The following is a 13820-nucleotide window of genomic DNA, read 5'->3' as shown; positions in this document are numbered from 1 at the left end:
AAGTATATTTACGTATTCTGTCATTTTAAGAAAAAAACAATATAGTCTACTTTTAACAAAGCAAAGTTTTTCAGACTTTAAAAAGCCGCCAGTTGTTTGACTCACTTCCCTGTTAAAAAAAACCGTGTAGCCTACAATGCCATGGAAATACTCACTGTGAACGTGTGGTAGTTTATGTGAAAATAGATTATCTTTTATCTTGGCTATGTCGTTAAAAATGTTTTATTTTCTTTGTTTTACATGTATGAATGTTTGCTCCTGTGAGAGAGTTTATTTTAGCTTTTTTTTCTCTGCCAATTACTTTTCTGTTGGCTTTAGCATCCAGCCTTTAAAATATTCAATTCTGAGCTCAATTTAAAAAATCTGTCGGGACTGTCAGTATTTATATCAGAATTCAAAATCTACTCGAGATGAATGTGCAACAGCTTGTTGCACCAGCTGTATGTAAATTCAAACGTAGCTACTTACAGTAATTCATTATTAAATCGTGAATGGTGCTGTACCACGAAGATAAGTTACACCATTAGCCTACTTAATAGAGTTACATGCCCTAAGGGTAATTAGGTCGGGACAACTGTTTTGTTTTTTTCTGCCATAGCATTCATCTTTTCTTCTATTTTTATTTTTATTAAGTGTAGGCCTATATGCCATTTTGAAAACAGTAGTCCAGTATATACCTTATTTATTGATATCACGTTTCAATATCGAGCTAGCGTACAAGATGCAAAGACTCATGCCTGTTAATGCTCACGGTAACCATGACGACGGAACTCCATCTTTGCCCGTTGCTGTGGTTACGACTTTAAATCCAAAATAGTTAGGTAAGGTTATAGCCTACAAAACGGTTGTATTCACTAAACCTCTAATGTCAACTTCACACTTTAATTTAGGAGATCATTTAGCTGGTGCTAGCAACATGCTAAATATGGATTAAAATTATGACAGTCAAATGCCTTGTTACAACATTTTTGTGGAGCAGCAGTGTAAAATCCCCCAAACTTCCTTTTTTCTCGTTAATTAGCATATAAGTAACAGCTGTGTGTATTATTCGTGTAGAGGGTTATGTTCTGCGTTTCATACCATACAATGAGCTAAACTCGCTTGCTAACGTTACTTTTTATGTTTCAGGTTTGTTTTCAGAGCTGTATATCAGGTGAGTCAGTTCCCATCTGTTCAAAACCATTTCATTTAACACGGCCAAACAAATGTTGAAGTTTGAACCAGTAGCTAACCTGGTCAACAGCTCTCAGCAACACTACTAATGCTGAAGTAGCCTATACTTCACCCAAATTACATAAAAACTTTTTTCACTGACCACAAGTGGTGTCTAGCTATGCAAATAGTTTTGGTTTTGTTTGTCCAGGTTGCGATATATTCATCTATGAGATTTCTGACACTGTTGGGCCGGTAGTTGGCATTAAATCATTTCATTTAAAACAATCAACAGAAGCTGCTGTGACCAGTTCTCTTTGAACTGGACGACCCCCCAAATAAAAACTGAAATACGATATGTTAATATGAATCCGTAGATTATTTTCTCAATTAATTGTTTAATTATTTGGTCTAATGTGTCATTAAATAGTGAAACATGTCAATTACTGTTTACCAAAGCCCTAAAATGCAGCTTCAGATGTCCCTGACCAACAGTCCACAAGACAAATAGCCTATATTCAGAAAATATTCACATTTAAAAAGCTGGAATAAGAGAATATGCAAAATGTATAATTGATTATCAAAATAGTTTACAGTTAATGTTCTATTTATGAACTAATTGATTAATTGACTAATCCTTACAACTCTACGTCATAATATCTCCTCGATGCCAGCTGCTGTCATGTTGCTGAAACTGCTTGGTCTTGATCTATCATCATGAAGCCAGTATGCCCTTTGCTTGATGGTCTCCACAATGTTTAGTTAGTGTTTGGTGTTATGACTGTGGCATGTTTGAGGTTTTGAGGAGTGACTAGGAAAGAATCTGTCTAAACTAATTCTTCAACTTTGGATTTTAGAACAGAAAAAATATAAACTTCAAGAAAAGACAGGACTTGAAGTCGTTTTTGTAGCTCATGAACAAAAAACACAAAATACAACTGCATGTTGTTTGTCCGTTTGGTGAACAGAAAGGTTTGGAACATTTACATCATCATTTGGCTAATGGTTGGTTTTAAACTGCAAATGAGAACATCATCTTGTATGGTAAAACATTTTACATGGGAAATGTAGTAATCTGTCTGACCAGTTTTCATGGGTATCATCAGTCATTTTATGTAATTAAAACAGTGATGCTTGTAAACGACCGGTTTTAAAGGTCCTGATTCCCAATACGTGTTTTTTTTTTTATTCTGGTGGATTAGACCTACTCAGATTAAAGGTGGGCTATTTTAAAGGATGGGTTCACTGTAATCATTCCTCCTGTTCATACTGACCATTAGAAGATCCCTTTGTAATGCACTTAAATGTAAGTGATGGGGGACAAAATCCACAAGCCTTCTTTTCGTTTATTTGAAGCCATAAAGTTAGCCAAATCAAGTACATGTGTTTCAATCTTACAGTCCTTTTAGTGCCAGTCCTTCTTTTTGTTATTATACCTCAACTGCAGCTTAACAAGAAAACACGTCTGAAGAAACACAAAGAGGGAATTTGATCCCAAAATGTGCTGTAAATGTGGCAGATATCCACTTGCTATAACTAACTCAGACTGTTGAAGCCTAGTATGAGCTTCAGGCACACTTTTAAATGTCTTTTTGCACAAAATGACTGTGTGGAAACACTGTGGGTTTTGGGCCCCCCAACACTTACACTGAAAGGTCATTTGAAGGGGATGCTTTGATGACCAGTACAAGCAGGAGGAATGAGTATATAGAGGAAAAACTCTTACAGTGTTGATATGAGCACTGTTGTTTGAACATTTGTAAACCTATCTGTGTGCTGGTTTACAGACCCTGCTGCCTGCCTTCATTATCTTACTATTTTGCAGTGTTCAGGACGCTTCTGGGCTGCAACCTTTTGGTAGCGGGTGTGTAGACCTCAGCCAATAACAGGGCACAGGGTGTGAGGTCGGGACTCCAAGCATAGCAAGCAGGTTACATCACTGTGTTTCAGTGTATCCCCTGCTTCTCCGTTTCTTTCCTCTGCTGTGTGCAGACCGTGCTGTATGCTGCTCCTCTGCTGCCCCGTCTGTTTGTGCAGAGGCGGGGCATGAAGAGAATAACATTTTATTACTGCGATTCACAACTTTGTTCTCTCCAGCGCCGCTTGCTCTCTTCATTCACTCTCTAGCTTGCTTGACCACCAATACTACCATCTCTCTCTCTCTTTCTCTCTCTCTCTCCCTCTCTAACTTTGAATGCTGACGATGCCTGCATGAGATGCCTTTAAGGTCACTGGACTCCATGTACCAATAACAAAGGTGTAGTTTGTTTAACTCTAGCATTTGCAACAATGCTAATGGAATATATTGAAGAAAATGGCAATCAAACAGTCTGTCAATGCCCACACAGTCCTTAGAAGAGGTCTAATCTGCCAGAATAATTAAAAATGGTACTGTATCTAGGTGTGCAGGACCCAGACATAGGAGCATTTAGTATACCATGAGGTAGGGCTGTGCGATTTATCGATATATTTTCAAACGTGATATAGTTTATTTACACTCTTTATGGTAATATTTTTGTCATTTGGAGACGTCTTTTGTGTGGATTATATTGTTAAATTACTGAGTTGAGTTGTGACAACTCACCACCTCTGTCTGTGCTACACATGGAGGGCTCAGCTCCGCCCCCACTGAGACAGAGGAGAGGAGCAGCTAACGTTAGCCACTGCTGCAGTTTGCTGTCATCATGCTGCTCTCCTCTGCTCTCAGAGAGTCTATTCTGCTGCTGCTTTATTCTGCTTTGCTGTTCTGTATAAAAGGTCCCGATACTGAATGGGGGAACAGAGTTGCTCCCTCAGTAAGTGGCTACAGAGGTAGTAACTGCAGGTCACTGTTGTGTTAGCTGTGAATGAAGTGAAGAAGCTCTGGCAGTAAGAAAGCCGGTGAATCAGATCAATAACACGTTATTTTCTGATTGTTTCACAGCGGTTACGTTCAACAGCACAAATAAACTTCCCCACACACCTCCACTCAACCCTGCAGCTCTGTCTCAAGCCTCTGAATCTGAAAGCAGTGTCATTATGCTGGTTTTGGTTGGTTCATTGTAAAAAAATCGAAGGCTTAAAGCTGCAGTTGGTAACTTTGAGGAGAGAAAGGACTTAGCATCAAATTTGAAGAAGTACAACTTTCAGATCCCTCCCCCTCCCTCTCCGCTGCGCTCCTGCCCTACCTCCAAAGTCCCTCCACCAGAGGAGGCTGACGTGCGCGCGACGGCATGCCACCATGTTGCTTTCTCTACGCTCCTGAAGCCGCTCTCGGAGATATGAGCTTGAACGAGCTGAGGAGGAAGGGGGAGGGGGCTGTGTGCGTGAGCAGTGATTGACAGCTGTCAGACACTCCATCAGACACAATCCTGGCTCTGATTGGTTCTTATTGTCCGGTCGCGGTGGATTCTGGCAATTTGCAGTAGGAGCAGTAGGTGGTGCTAAATGAGTCTGTTTTTTTTTTGTTTTTTTACAGATTACCAGTTTCATGTAATGCTGTCTTTACATAGTGACAGTCTTAGCAAATATGACAAAAAGTTAGTTTTATAAGACTTACCAACTGCAGCTTTAATGAGAGATCTTCCTTATTTTTTTGATGGTGATCTCTGTATTAAAGAGCCGTATGTTTCACCTCGGGTGGAGCTGAGCCCTCAGTGTTTGCTGCTCACACAGAGTGAACCAGAGGAAGAACTGGAGGTGACTAACTTGTTATGTTACTGTAAGTGAAATAAAATCTACTCGACTAAAAAACCAAGAAGTAGTAGAAGCAATTTAATTTAATCACCTATATTTATTCATTTTAAATGTGTGGCCCCTACGCCTTAGCTTTGGGGGAAACCCTAATTACTTTTTAGAAAACATATCGATATATATCGTATATTGCCATTCAGCTATGGCAGATATGACTTTTGGTCCATATCGCCTAGCCCTACCATGAGGCCCTAGATATGATCTGAACAGGATTAAATGTCTGTCTGATTTTAACAAATGCTGTATTGAATGTCTTTTCTGAGATATTTCCACTAATATCTCTTCTTTTTCAACAGCTGTTACACTGGAAACCAGAACCCTTACATACGATGAGTCCTACTATGAGTACGTCCCTGATGAGCTACAGTGGTACAATGCAAGCGACCTGTGTAAGCAGCGCTTTGGGGCCTTAGCCAATGTCTCCACCCCAGCAGAGAAACAAAACCTAACCAGCTTTTTAAACTCTTTGAACATCTCTCAGCCTGTGTGGATTGCCAGGAAAGTCATGACACATCCAAAAAGTAGGTTTCCTGTGATACCTTATGTAGATTTATTAGCACATTTTCTTTGTAAATAGTAGGCATGTTGTGGTTCTTGTACAAGATGCCTTTCCCCTTATTCACTGGCTTCAAAAGTTAATAAAATATGAAATGGGCCTGATGATGCTGCTATTTAACACTCCTAGCCACAATAAATAAATGTTTCCTTCTTGTGTTTACAGTAGGAATAGGACCACAGAAAAGGAATTTTATGATTAGATTTGATCTTTTCCTAGAACTGTGCCAGGATTTTTCCTTCATAGTAATGCCTCTTTCCTCTCTCCGTGTGGGGTGGAAAAAAAGGTTCCTCCAAGACCTTCATTCTGGAGTTCATTGGGCGCTCGGACAGGAAGAACGCCCGTCTTCTGCACAAGTTCCCTTCCATGGGCTCATTGACCGTTTGCACCCGTCTCCACTTCGATCACAATTGCTTTGGAAATTCCATCATCTTCTCTTATTCCATCCAGTCATATATTAATGAGTTCCAGCTCCGTGCGAAGCTGATCCAAGGAAAGCCTGTGCAGCTGGCTCTGCTAGTCCATGGTATTCATGGTGCTTACCAGGAAGCCTTCGACCACGACGGCTCATGGCACTCAGTCTGTGTTTCTTGGAGCCAGAATGGTGGACGCTGGGCACTATTTATTGATGGCAATGAGACCTCCAAGGGTGATGGCCTATACAGTTCTGACAGCATTGGCCCAGACGGTCTTTTCATTATAGGGCAGGAGCAGGACACCTTTGGGGGCTCATTTAAGAAGGATGAGTCATTCTCAGGGAGCATCACAGAGCTCCACATTTGGGATCGGGTACTGAACCGCAGTGAAATCTACACCATGGAAAAGGAGTGTTCACCCATTTCCTCTGGGCTGGTGTTCAAGTGGGGTGTAGGAACCATGGAAATAGAATCCTCGCTTACAAACCTGACGAGTGAGATCCCTTGTCAAGGTACATCAGGCATGATGCAGCATTGGGATGGAAAGAAGCTGAAGAGTTACTGGAATCTAAATCAAAGCAGATTTAATCACAAAGTACAGGGAACTACATCAATGGTGTACACTTTAAAATCAGAAGAGACTTCTATCTATGCACAAGGTCCAGTCTTATAGTTCAGCATTGCTTTCAAATGATGTTTACAGTGTAGCTTCTTTGGTATTAGGAATGGGTGGGGTTGCTATGTAGAAAAATAATCACATAGAGACCATTTGAAAGTCATTTTGGACTGCACATTTTCAGTAACATGCCAAGATCTGAGCTGGCCTGATGTGGTAAACTCCACCCATCTGGCAATACAAGCAGAGTAAAATGAATCCTATGACTAAATTGCAGATACAACTGGACCCAAATCTGCCCATGGTCTGTCCTGTCCTCCTCCCCACCCACAGTAGTGTCATCTGTCTTATCAGGTCCAGTTATGATGTCATTAACGTAGTGGTTTGTTACAAAGAATAATATGCAATAACTACTTGTTGTCAAGTAATCTAACTGGAATCAAGACATCATTAAATACTATGGAAAATACTAAAATGCACAGTGAGACACACTAGCCAGCAAAGTCTACTTCAAATAAATAAAATCTTTTTACAAAAAAAAAAAATTGAAACATGAGTGAAAAAGTCTGAAGCGGGTTAGGGTTAGGCAAGAGCATTTTATTGCAAACGACAAGATAAGAATTCTGGCAAAAGTTCTGTTTTGAAGACTTTTGCCCTTGTCTGATTTATTCCAGGCTAACTTTAGAAAATGTTGTTATTATGATAAATAGCTACAGTACCCCGGTGTTTAACTTCACTATTTTTAGGGTGTTTTGAAGATACCAATCTGACCTTCAAATTTATGTGGGTGCTTTTTTGCAGCATGTGAATACAGCAGACTGGTGCTAATGTAGCTTTCCCAATCAGTCTTTACTTGCAGCTGTATTACCAAGAATTGATAACAAAAATAAATTATATAGATGAATTGCCTGTATTACATACATTTATTGTCTATGCAAGTTTTTGTACGTCGCTGAAATTAACAGAAAGCAGAACCTATTTTGTGAATTCAGTGATAGTATTGGTTCACATAACATTACTTACTGTACATAGCTGCACTGTGCAGCTGTGTTATGTAGTAAAATAATCAGTTGAGGGTTAAGTATAAACAGATACCCATAATTAAATGACTCACAGTGGGATCAGCAAAAAAGCGAGATCCATTTCCCTTCTAAATTTATGACATGCTTTGGCAAATGTACACTTGTGTGTGTATTTACTCTATATACATACACATACAGTAAACACATGTACTTAACAGTAACTACTACTGGAAGTTAAATGACACTGGAGAAAAGAGGAAATCTCTGTTGCTCTTGCTGTGTCTTGCTCTCCCTCCTCTGAAGAATAAGTGAGACGGTGACTAAATTGTAATTGGCAACAATAATGGTCCTAGCAGTTCTTGTAAATGTTTTGTGACTCACGTCACCCTGAATCCCACCCTTCAAAACAAACTTCTCCCTCTCACTCTTACATCATGTTCCCCAGAGAGCAATGATAGTCAAAAACTCCCTCCTGAAACTGAAAAAAGCAGAAAGCATAGTATGCTTGCACTCTTTCAGTGATCAACAGTTACATTGGTAACAGGGATTTATTGGCCAATCTTTTCAAGAGTAAGTTTAGTGCACTTTAGACATATATTGGCCATACCCCCTTCTGTAACTGAACTGCCAATTGTTCAGTCATTCTATCAACCAGTCGTCACACCAGAATCCAAAAGTAAAGTCAAAACACGTGTTGAATTACATTCTTGATGTGCTGTTTGGATATTTTTTACTTTGCAAGATTTAGTGTTAAGTGTAGCATTATTCACACTGCTTTGACAAACATGACATTTGGTCTTGATGTGTCCCTTCTTCATTTTCATGAATTTAACATTAAGATAACCTTCACCATTTTTTCTTTCTGTAGGTAACAGATCTGGGTCAAAAAATGCGTTCTTGGATTCCTTCCTGGATGGAAATTCCTTCAATAAGTCATTCTCTTACAAGGTGATCCATAGCCATCAGTCTGAAGAGGATTGTTGCATCTTTGACCCATCTTTTAACCGGAGCTCGGACCATGCCAAGTGTGACTCATTCAGAGGCGCTGTCTGCCAGTTTAAGAAAGGTGCCAGTGATAATATCGGTTAACTTTTTATTCATCTTACTCTTGATATAATGTGATCTCACCGAATCAGAACAGACCATGAAAGTATAACATTATCTGAACATTGTCACACAATACAATCTAACAGTCCTGTAATAAATGCATTTTAAAATTTGAATTGTTGATGACACTGTTAATATAGTGTCAACAATGTTGAGTCAGTATTGAAGTCAGTGTGGTTTCTCAGGCTGTAATTTGTGGCCTTGCTTTATTAGAATGCATTATATTGTATTATATTTGTCTCTATCTCTGTTTGCAGAATTGACGGATGTTTTCAGTTTACCAAGGACACCATTCTTCAGCAGACTGAGCAAGGATCCTTTGACCAAACCTGTGAGTTGACAGTCAAGATGTGGACATCATCACTAAGGGTTCATCTTGGTGATATTGGTTCGAAGGCAACTCAACAGCTGAGAGTAACACAGTGCACATCGATATGGGAGAAAGGATTTTTAATGTTTTGTTTAGGTTTAATTTAAGCTGTGTTATAGAGGAAATGTAATTCATGTTTGAGGCAGAACTGTCTGCCAAAAAACCCTAATTTACTTGTGTGATATCAGACATGCAAATTACTAGTATAACTAAAAAGTAAATGGCTCCCCTTAAAAAAAATCTTGTTTCAATTTTAGGTGAGTAATAACTTTTTCTGAGTAAGTTCCGCAGCAGCATATTTGTCAGGACTTATTTACTCAGTCACAATTGTAAATAACTGCTTGTATTTGGTGAATTGAAATCTTTATATATGCTTCTCTTCTTTAGGTGATGGAGCAGCTGAGCGTAAATGTCTCTCGGGACAGAGACCTGTCCTTGCTGCAGCATCTGACTCAGGCCGTCCTACAAACAGTGGAGGCTGGTACCCCAAACCTTCTCACATCCAGCGATGTCCTCTACCTCTCGAAGATGATAGAAGTGGACCTGACTGCACTGGCTAGTGCTCATTCTGCTGGAGCTGATGCAGCAGAGGCAATGGTGTCCATTGCTACCAACTACCTACAGGTGGCGAGTTTGATGCTGGAGCCGCACATGGCTACTCAGTGGATGGGCTTGACAGAAGATGGGGTGAGGGATGAGGAAAAAATCATCTATTTACCCTGGGAAGTGGTTATTATTATATGGTAGCCAAGCAAACAGTGGAAACCCTGTCAGAAAAGCAAACCCAAGGTGTTTCTGGGTTGTGTGGAAGAAACTTATAGTGCTTCATAAGTAATGACGGAGAGAGATTATTTTTGTATAAGTATATACATTGTTTTTAGGGAAATCCTGCATAGTAAGCCTTTGAGGTCTTTTTCATCACATTCACCTCACAACACATAGAAAAAGGTATTTATTTGTGAGTTTGAGAGAAAGAAATTTGTAAAATGACCAAACCTACTGTATATTTGGTCCCACTTTTGAGATGAAGTAAAATGATGTTACAAACTTTCTTAACTTTGTAAAGTCATCCCTTCTCCTCCATAAATCTCAGTTTGACTTTGTTGCTGGGTCTGTGTTTCTTACAGGTCAGCGTGGGGCCATTTACTATTGTCAAGAGCATTGACAATCTCACTGAAACTCTTACAGACATAATGCCTGCTGAGAGAAGAGAATTCACCCTTTCAACCAAAAATATAGGTAATAAAAACATCTTAACACATATCAAGAAAATAATTGTCTGTCAGTGCATAGTTCAAAATACAGAAGACACAATTTCAGTGGTGATTAAAGTTGATGGAGAAATTGGAGAAATATGAAAAATTTCACAAGGCTGTCTGGAACACATTTCACTTGAAGAAAGAAAAGGTCTATGACAGGCGGTTAAATTAAAAAATATTGTTCTTGAGTGTCCTCTGCTGTCTTTGTGGCCAGATGTGTACATGATGCGGCAAAAGTTGTCTGAAGAGAGCTGTAGTCAATTGTTCAAGCCATCTACGGTCAGCTCCCACACCAACAGCAGAGGTGGTCAGGACGAACTGCTGATCCCTGACACTGAACTCCAGAGGATACACTCATTGGGTAGGAAATACAAACATACGCACACATACGCATACACATACACACACAGGTAGGCATCTGTGAAGTGTATCACTGTTAGAGCTGGTGTGATGCTCAACAAACAATTCAAATTGGTCTGTGCCTCCTTTCTCTCCCATCAGGATATGAAGAAGTGATGTTTATCCATACCCACTACAGCCACCTTAGTGAGATTGTATCTGGTACACAAGAACCTCCACAGGGTCACCAAGAGAAAGTTAAAAGGTTGGATGTAGTTTACATGTAGACTACTTTTATGTTTTCTTTTACTGTATCTGTCTCTTGCTATTCTTAGTCTTAATCAATTCACTCACATTAACACCTCAGTCTTGCTCAGTTTGTTATGATTACAAAAAACAAAAAATGTTTAACTCAGACGTTCTTGGGCATCAGTTGTTACAATCTTCTCATCAGCAGAAACCACAATGTTTGACTTTAAATACAATAAACAACATTTCTTTATTAAAAAGGATAATCCAAAAATGCTTAATTCTAACTGAAAATATATAAAACCTTATAAAGGCACTTTCCCCTATCCAAGTGGTGTCAAATGTCAAATTTAATTTGAAGGGTTTCTCTCCCATAATATTAATCAAACCAAGTACAAAAAAGCAAATTTAAAGTTAACTGATTTTTTAAATTTTATTATTTGAACCAGAGAAACTGAACCAAAGAAATTCCTCTAGGTGTGATTGCACGTTTACTTTAATCACTTTAAAAGACTTGGGATCATTCATGCAGAGGATGCCAGTAATTTGGATCAACATTTTTAAATTGTTGTTGAGTTTTAAGTTGTAAGATAGATGTAACTGGTAACCATCGTTTGCTTTCCCAGAACTCTCCCAGGTCACCTGGCCTCTGCTGTCATATCAGCCACCATCCGTGATGCCTCCAAAGCTCAAAATATCCCTGTGGCTGTCCAGTACACCCTGTCCTCATCACATGTGGTACTGTCAGTGGGTGGGGTTGAGGAAAAGTTGATCACAGAAAAAATATGTTGGTACTATGTGATGATTTGGTGCGGCTATCATTTCAGTGCTTAAAAGGGAAATTAAATGATTTGAAAGGTTTTAAATATAGAATCTCAAGGGATAGCATGTATTAATCTACATTATTGATACAATTATATATCAATATATATTTTATATTTTTACAACTGTGTTTTACTACATTGTGATTCAAAATCTGTTTATACAGCAGCCTCAATTTATGTGTGCCCACAGGAGGAGTTATAGTTGTTGACAAATACATAAATAAATACATATATCTACTATTAGTTTGCCGGTCTGCAACTTGTCATGATAGATATTTTTTTCAGTATAGTAATCGTTTGTCCAAAAGCCTCCTGACACTCAAAACATGGATTTCTGACTGAAATTCATGTCAATGGCAGAGTATAGTAGCATGGTTAAGTTGTTTAAAAAAATAAAGAAAAAAAATAAATATATATATATATATTTATATATATAATATACTGTGTAATATAGTATATATATGATATACTGTATTTGGTGTATATATATATATATATATATACAGTATATGATCACAGAGGAATGTTTTTCTCCAAGCAAGTAGCACAGAGATTTGATCTATTTTTGCTTGTTGAAGTCTAAGTTAATATTGAGAAAAAAGACAGAATGTAAACATGTTTTCATGTTTGTAGGTGGAGTATTCACAGAGAGTCACTCCTGTTTGTGCCTTTTGGAATTTCAGTCTGACGTAAGTTTGACCAGCAGCACAGTGACGTAAACAGGCCTGATAAGTTAATGTGTCATTGCAGTGGATACTTAGTTTGTTGAGTAACTGATAAAATGGTCATTTCCATTGAGCTAGAGTGTATTGACTGTTATTGTGTGCTTTTTAAGACATAGACCACTCTTTCAGTGCTGTATATCTTAGGTTTTAACACAATTCTGAAATATATGAAATGTACATATGGTGTGTTTTTGTTGTGCTGTACAGGCAAAGTCATGCCAATAGCTGGTCCAGTGATGGTTGCAGGGTGACCTTTTCTGTCTCTGGTGTCACTTCATGCCTGTGTAACCACACCACCAACTTTGCAGTACTGATGAATTACCTGGAATCAAAGGTAACTTGTTAGATGTTTAATGATGCAGCTACTGAAATCACACACACTGAATCAGATGTTGCATGATTGAAATGACAGAAACTATACTTTATGTTTGACAATCAGATCTTATATTAAACCTGGTTAAAGTTGTGGGTAGCTTTTAGAACTTATCTCATATTGTTCATATGTCCAACAGATTCCTGTAGCTGTACCAAGTTGTCAGAGTGGCCTGGTGGCTACAGTGATCCACTAATCCAGTTACAACAGCAACACTAAAGCATTAATTCACAGAAATTAATTATTGCTGCCACTGACTTGTAAAAACTATCATGTGGAATAACTGGTTAACCACTTAAGTTAACATTTTATTGAAATAAATGGGTATGCTGAAATTAACAATTAAACCCTACCAACTGGGATGGCACAAAAGTGTTTTTTTGTGATGAATTAAGACCTATATGTGATAGTTGTTTTTTTCATTCTTGTTACAAAAAATGTTTGCCATAGATTAAAATTAATTTACAATATTGAATATTAACATTTGGAATCTAAATCCACTTTATGATTTTTGACCTTCAAAATCATGGTTAGGATTTGCAGTACATCGTATTAACCAGCAGGTGTCACTCCCTGTGTCCTTATGCTGTTGAAAAATGCATTGTACAATGTTGGCATTTACAGTAGCTATTATACAAATTCAGTTTAGTGGCAGGAAGACTCTGGCCGCTGAACTGATTGTGTGTCTTTGAGAGGGAATCAGGTGAATCAAACCTGTGATATTTTAGTTACGGAACAGGCTGCTCGTTAACCACCTGGCCATTCTGATAAACTTCTTCTCTCTCTCCCTCACACATTTATACCCTCCCTTCTGTCCCAGTGGACTCCTGAGGAAGAGCTTATTTTGACCAAGCTGACATTCATTGGCTCTGGCGCATCTCTGTGTGCACTGGTGGTGACCTTGATGCTTTTCACCGTGCTGGAGTGAGTAGCTGATCATACTGTCCTGCTTATCTACAATGCCAACATGGCTTCCTGCTTAGTGTCAAGTGCAGTTGCTACAGTGGTTGTACTGTTAAAAAAAAAAAACAAAAAAAATAAAACATGTTGTATGTTCACTTCATACACCACAGCTGGGAA

General features: G+C 38.6%; 1 protein-coding gene across 1 annotated transcript in view; it reads left to right on the top strand.

The window, feature by feature from the left end:
- Positions 1-721: 721 nt before the first annotated feature.
- Positions 722-13820, top strand: part of LOC128362248 (adhesion G-protein coupled receptor D2) — a 93808-nt gene continuing 80709 nt past the window's right edge. The window contains exons 1-15 of the mRNA XM_053322989.1: positions 722-752; positions 4751-4852; positions 5181-5405; positions 5727-6368; positions 8363-8560; positions 8859-8932; positions 9359-9382; positions 9428-9658; positions 10099-10210; positions 10445-10591; positions 10732-10834; positions 11445-11556; positions 12276-12331; positions 12575-12701; positions 13561-13664. Coding sequence (XP_053178964.1) covers positions 722-752; positions 4751-4852; positions 5181-5405; positions 5727-6368; positions 8363-8560; positions 8859-8932; positions 9359-9382; positions 9428-9658; positions 10099-10210; positions 10445-10591; positions 10732-10834; positions 11445-11556; positions 12276-12331; positions 12575-12701; positions 13561-13664 — 2288 coding nt within the window. The remainder of the gene's footprint in view (positions 753-4750; positions 4853-5180; positions 5406-5726; positions 6369-8362; positions 8561-8858; positions 8933-9358; positions 9383-9427; positions 9659-10098; positions 10211-10444; positions 10592-10731; positions 10835-11444; positions 11557-12275; positions 12332-12574; positions 12702-13560; positions 13665-13820) is intronic.

The sequence above is a fragment of the Scomber japonicus genome, chromosome 7 (assembly GCF_027409825.1).
Source record: "Scomber japonicus isolate fScoJap1 chromosome 7, fScoJap1.pri, whole genome shotgun sequence".
Lineage (NCBI taxonomy): Eukaryota > Metazoa > Chordata > Actinopteri > Scombriformes > Scombridae > Scomber > Scomber japonicus.
Note: the sequence above shows the minus strand (reverse complement) of the source record. Positions and strands in the feature narration are given on the sequence as shown.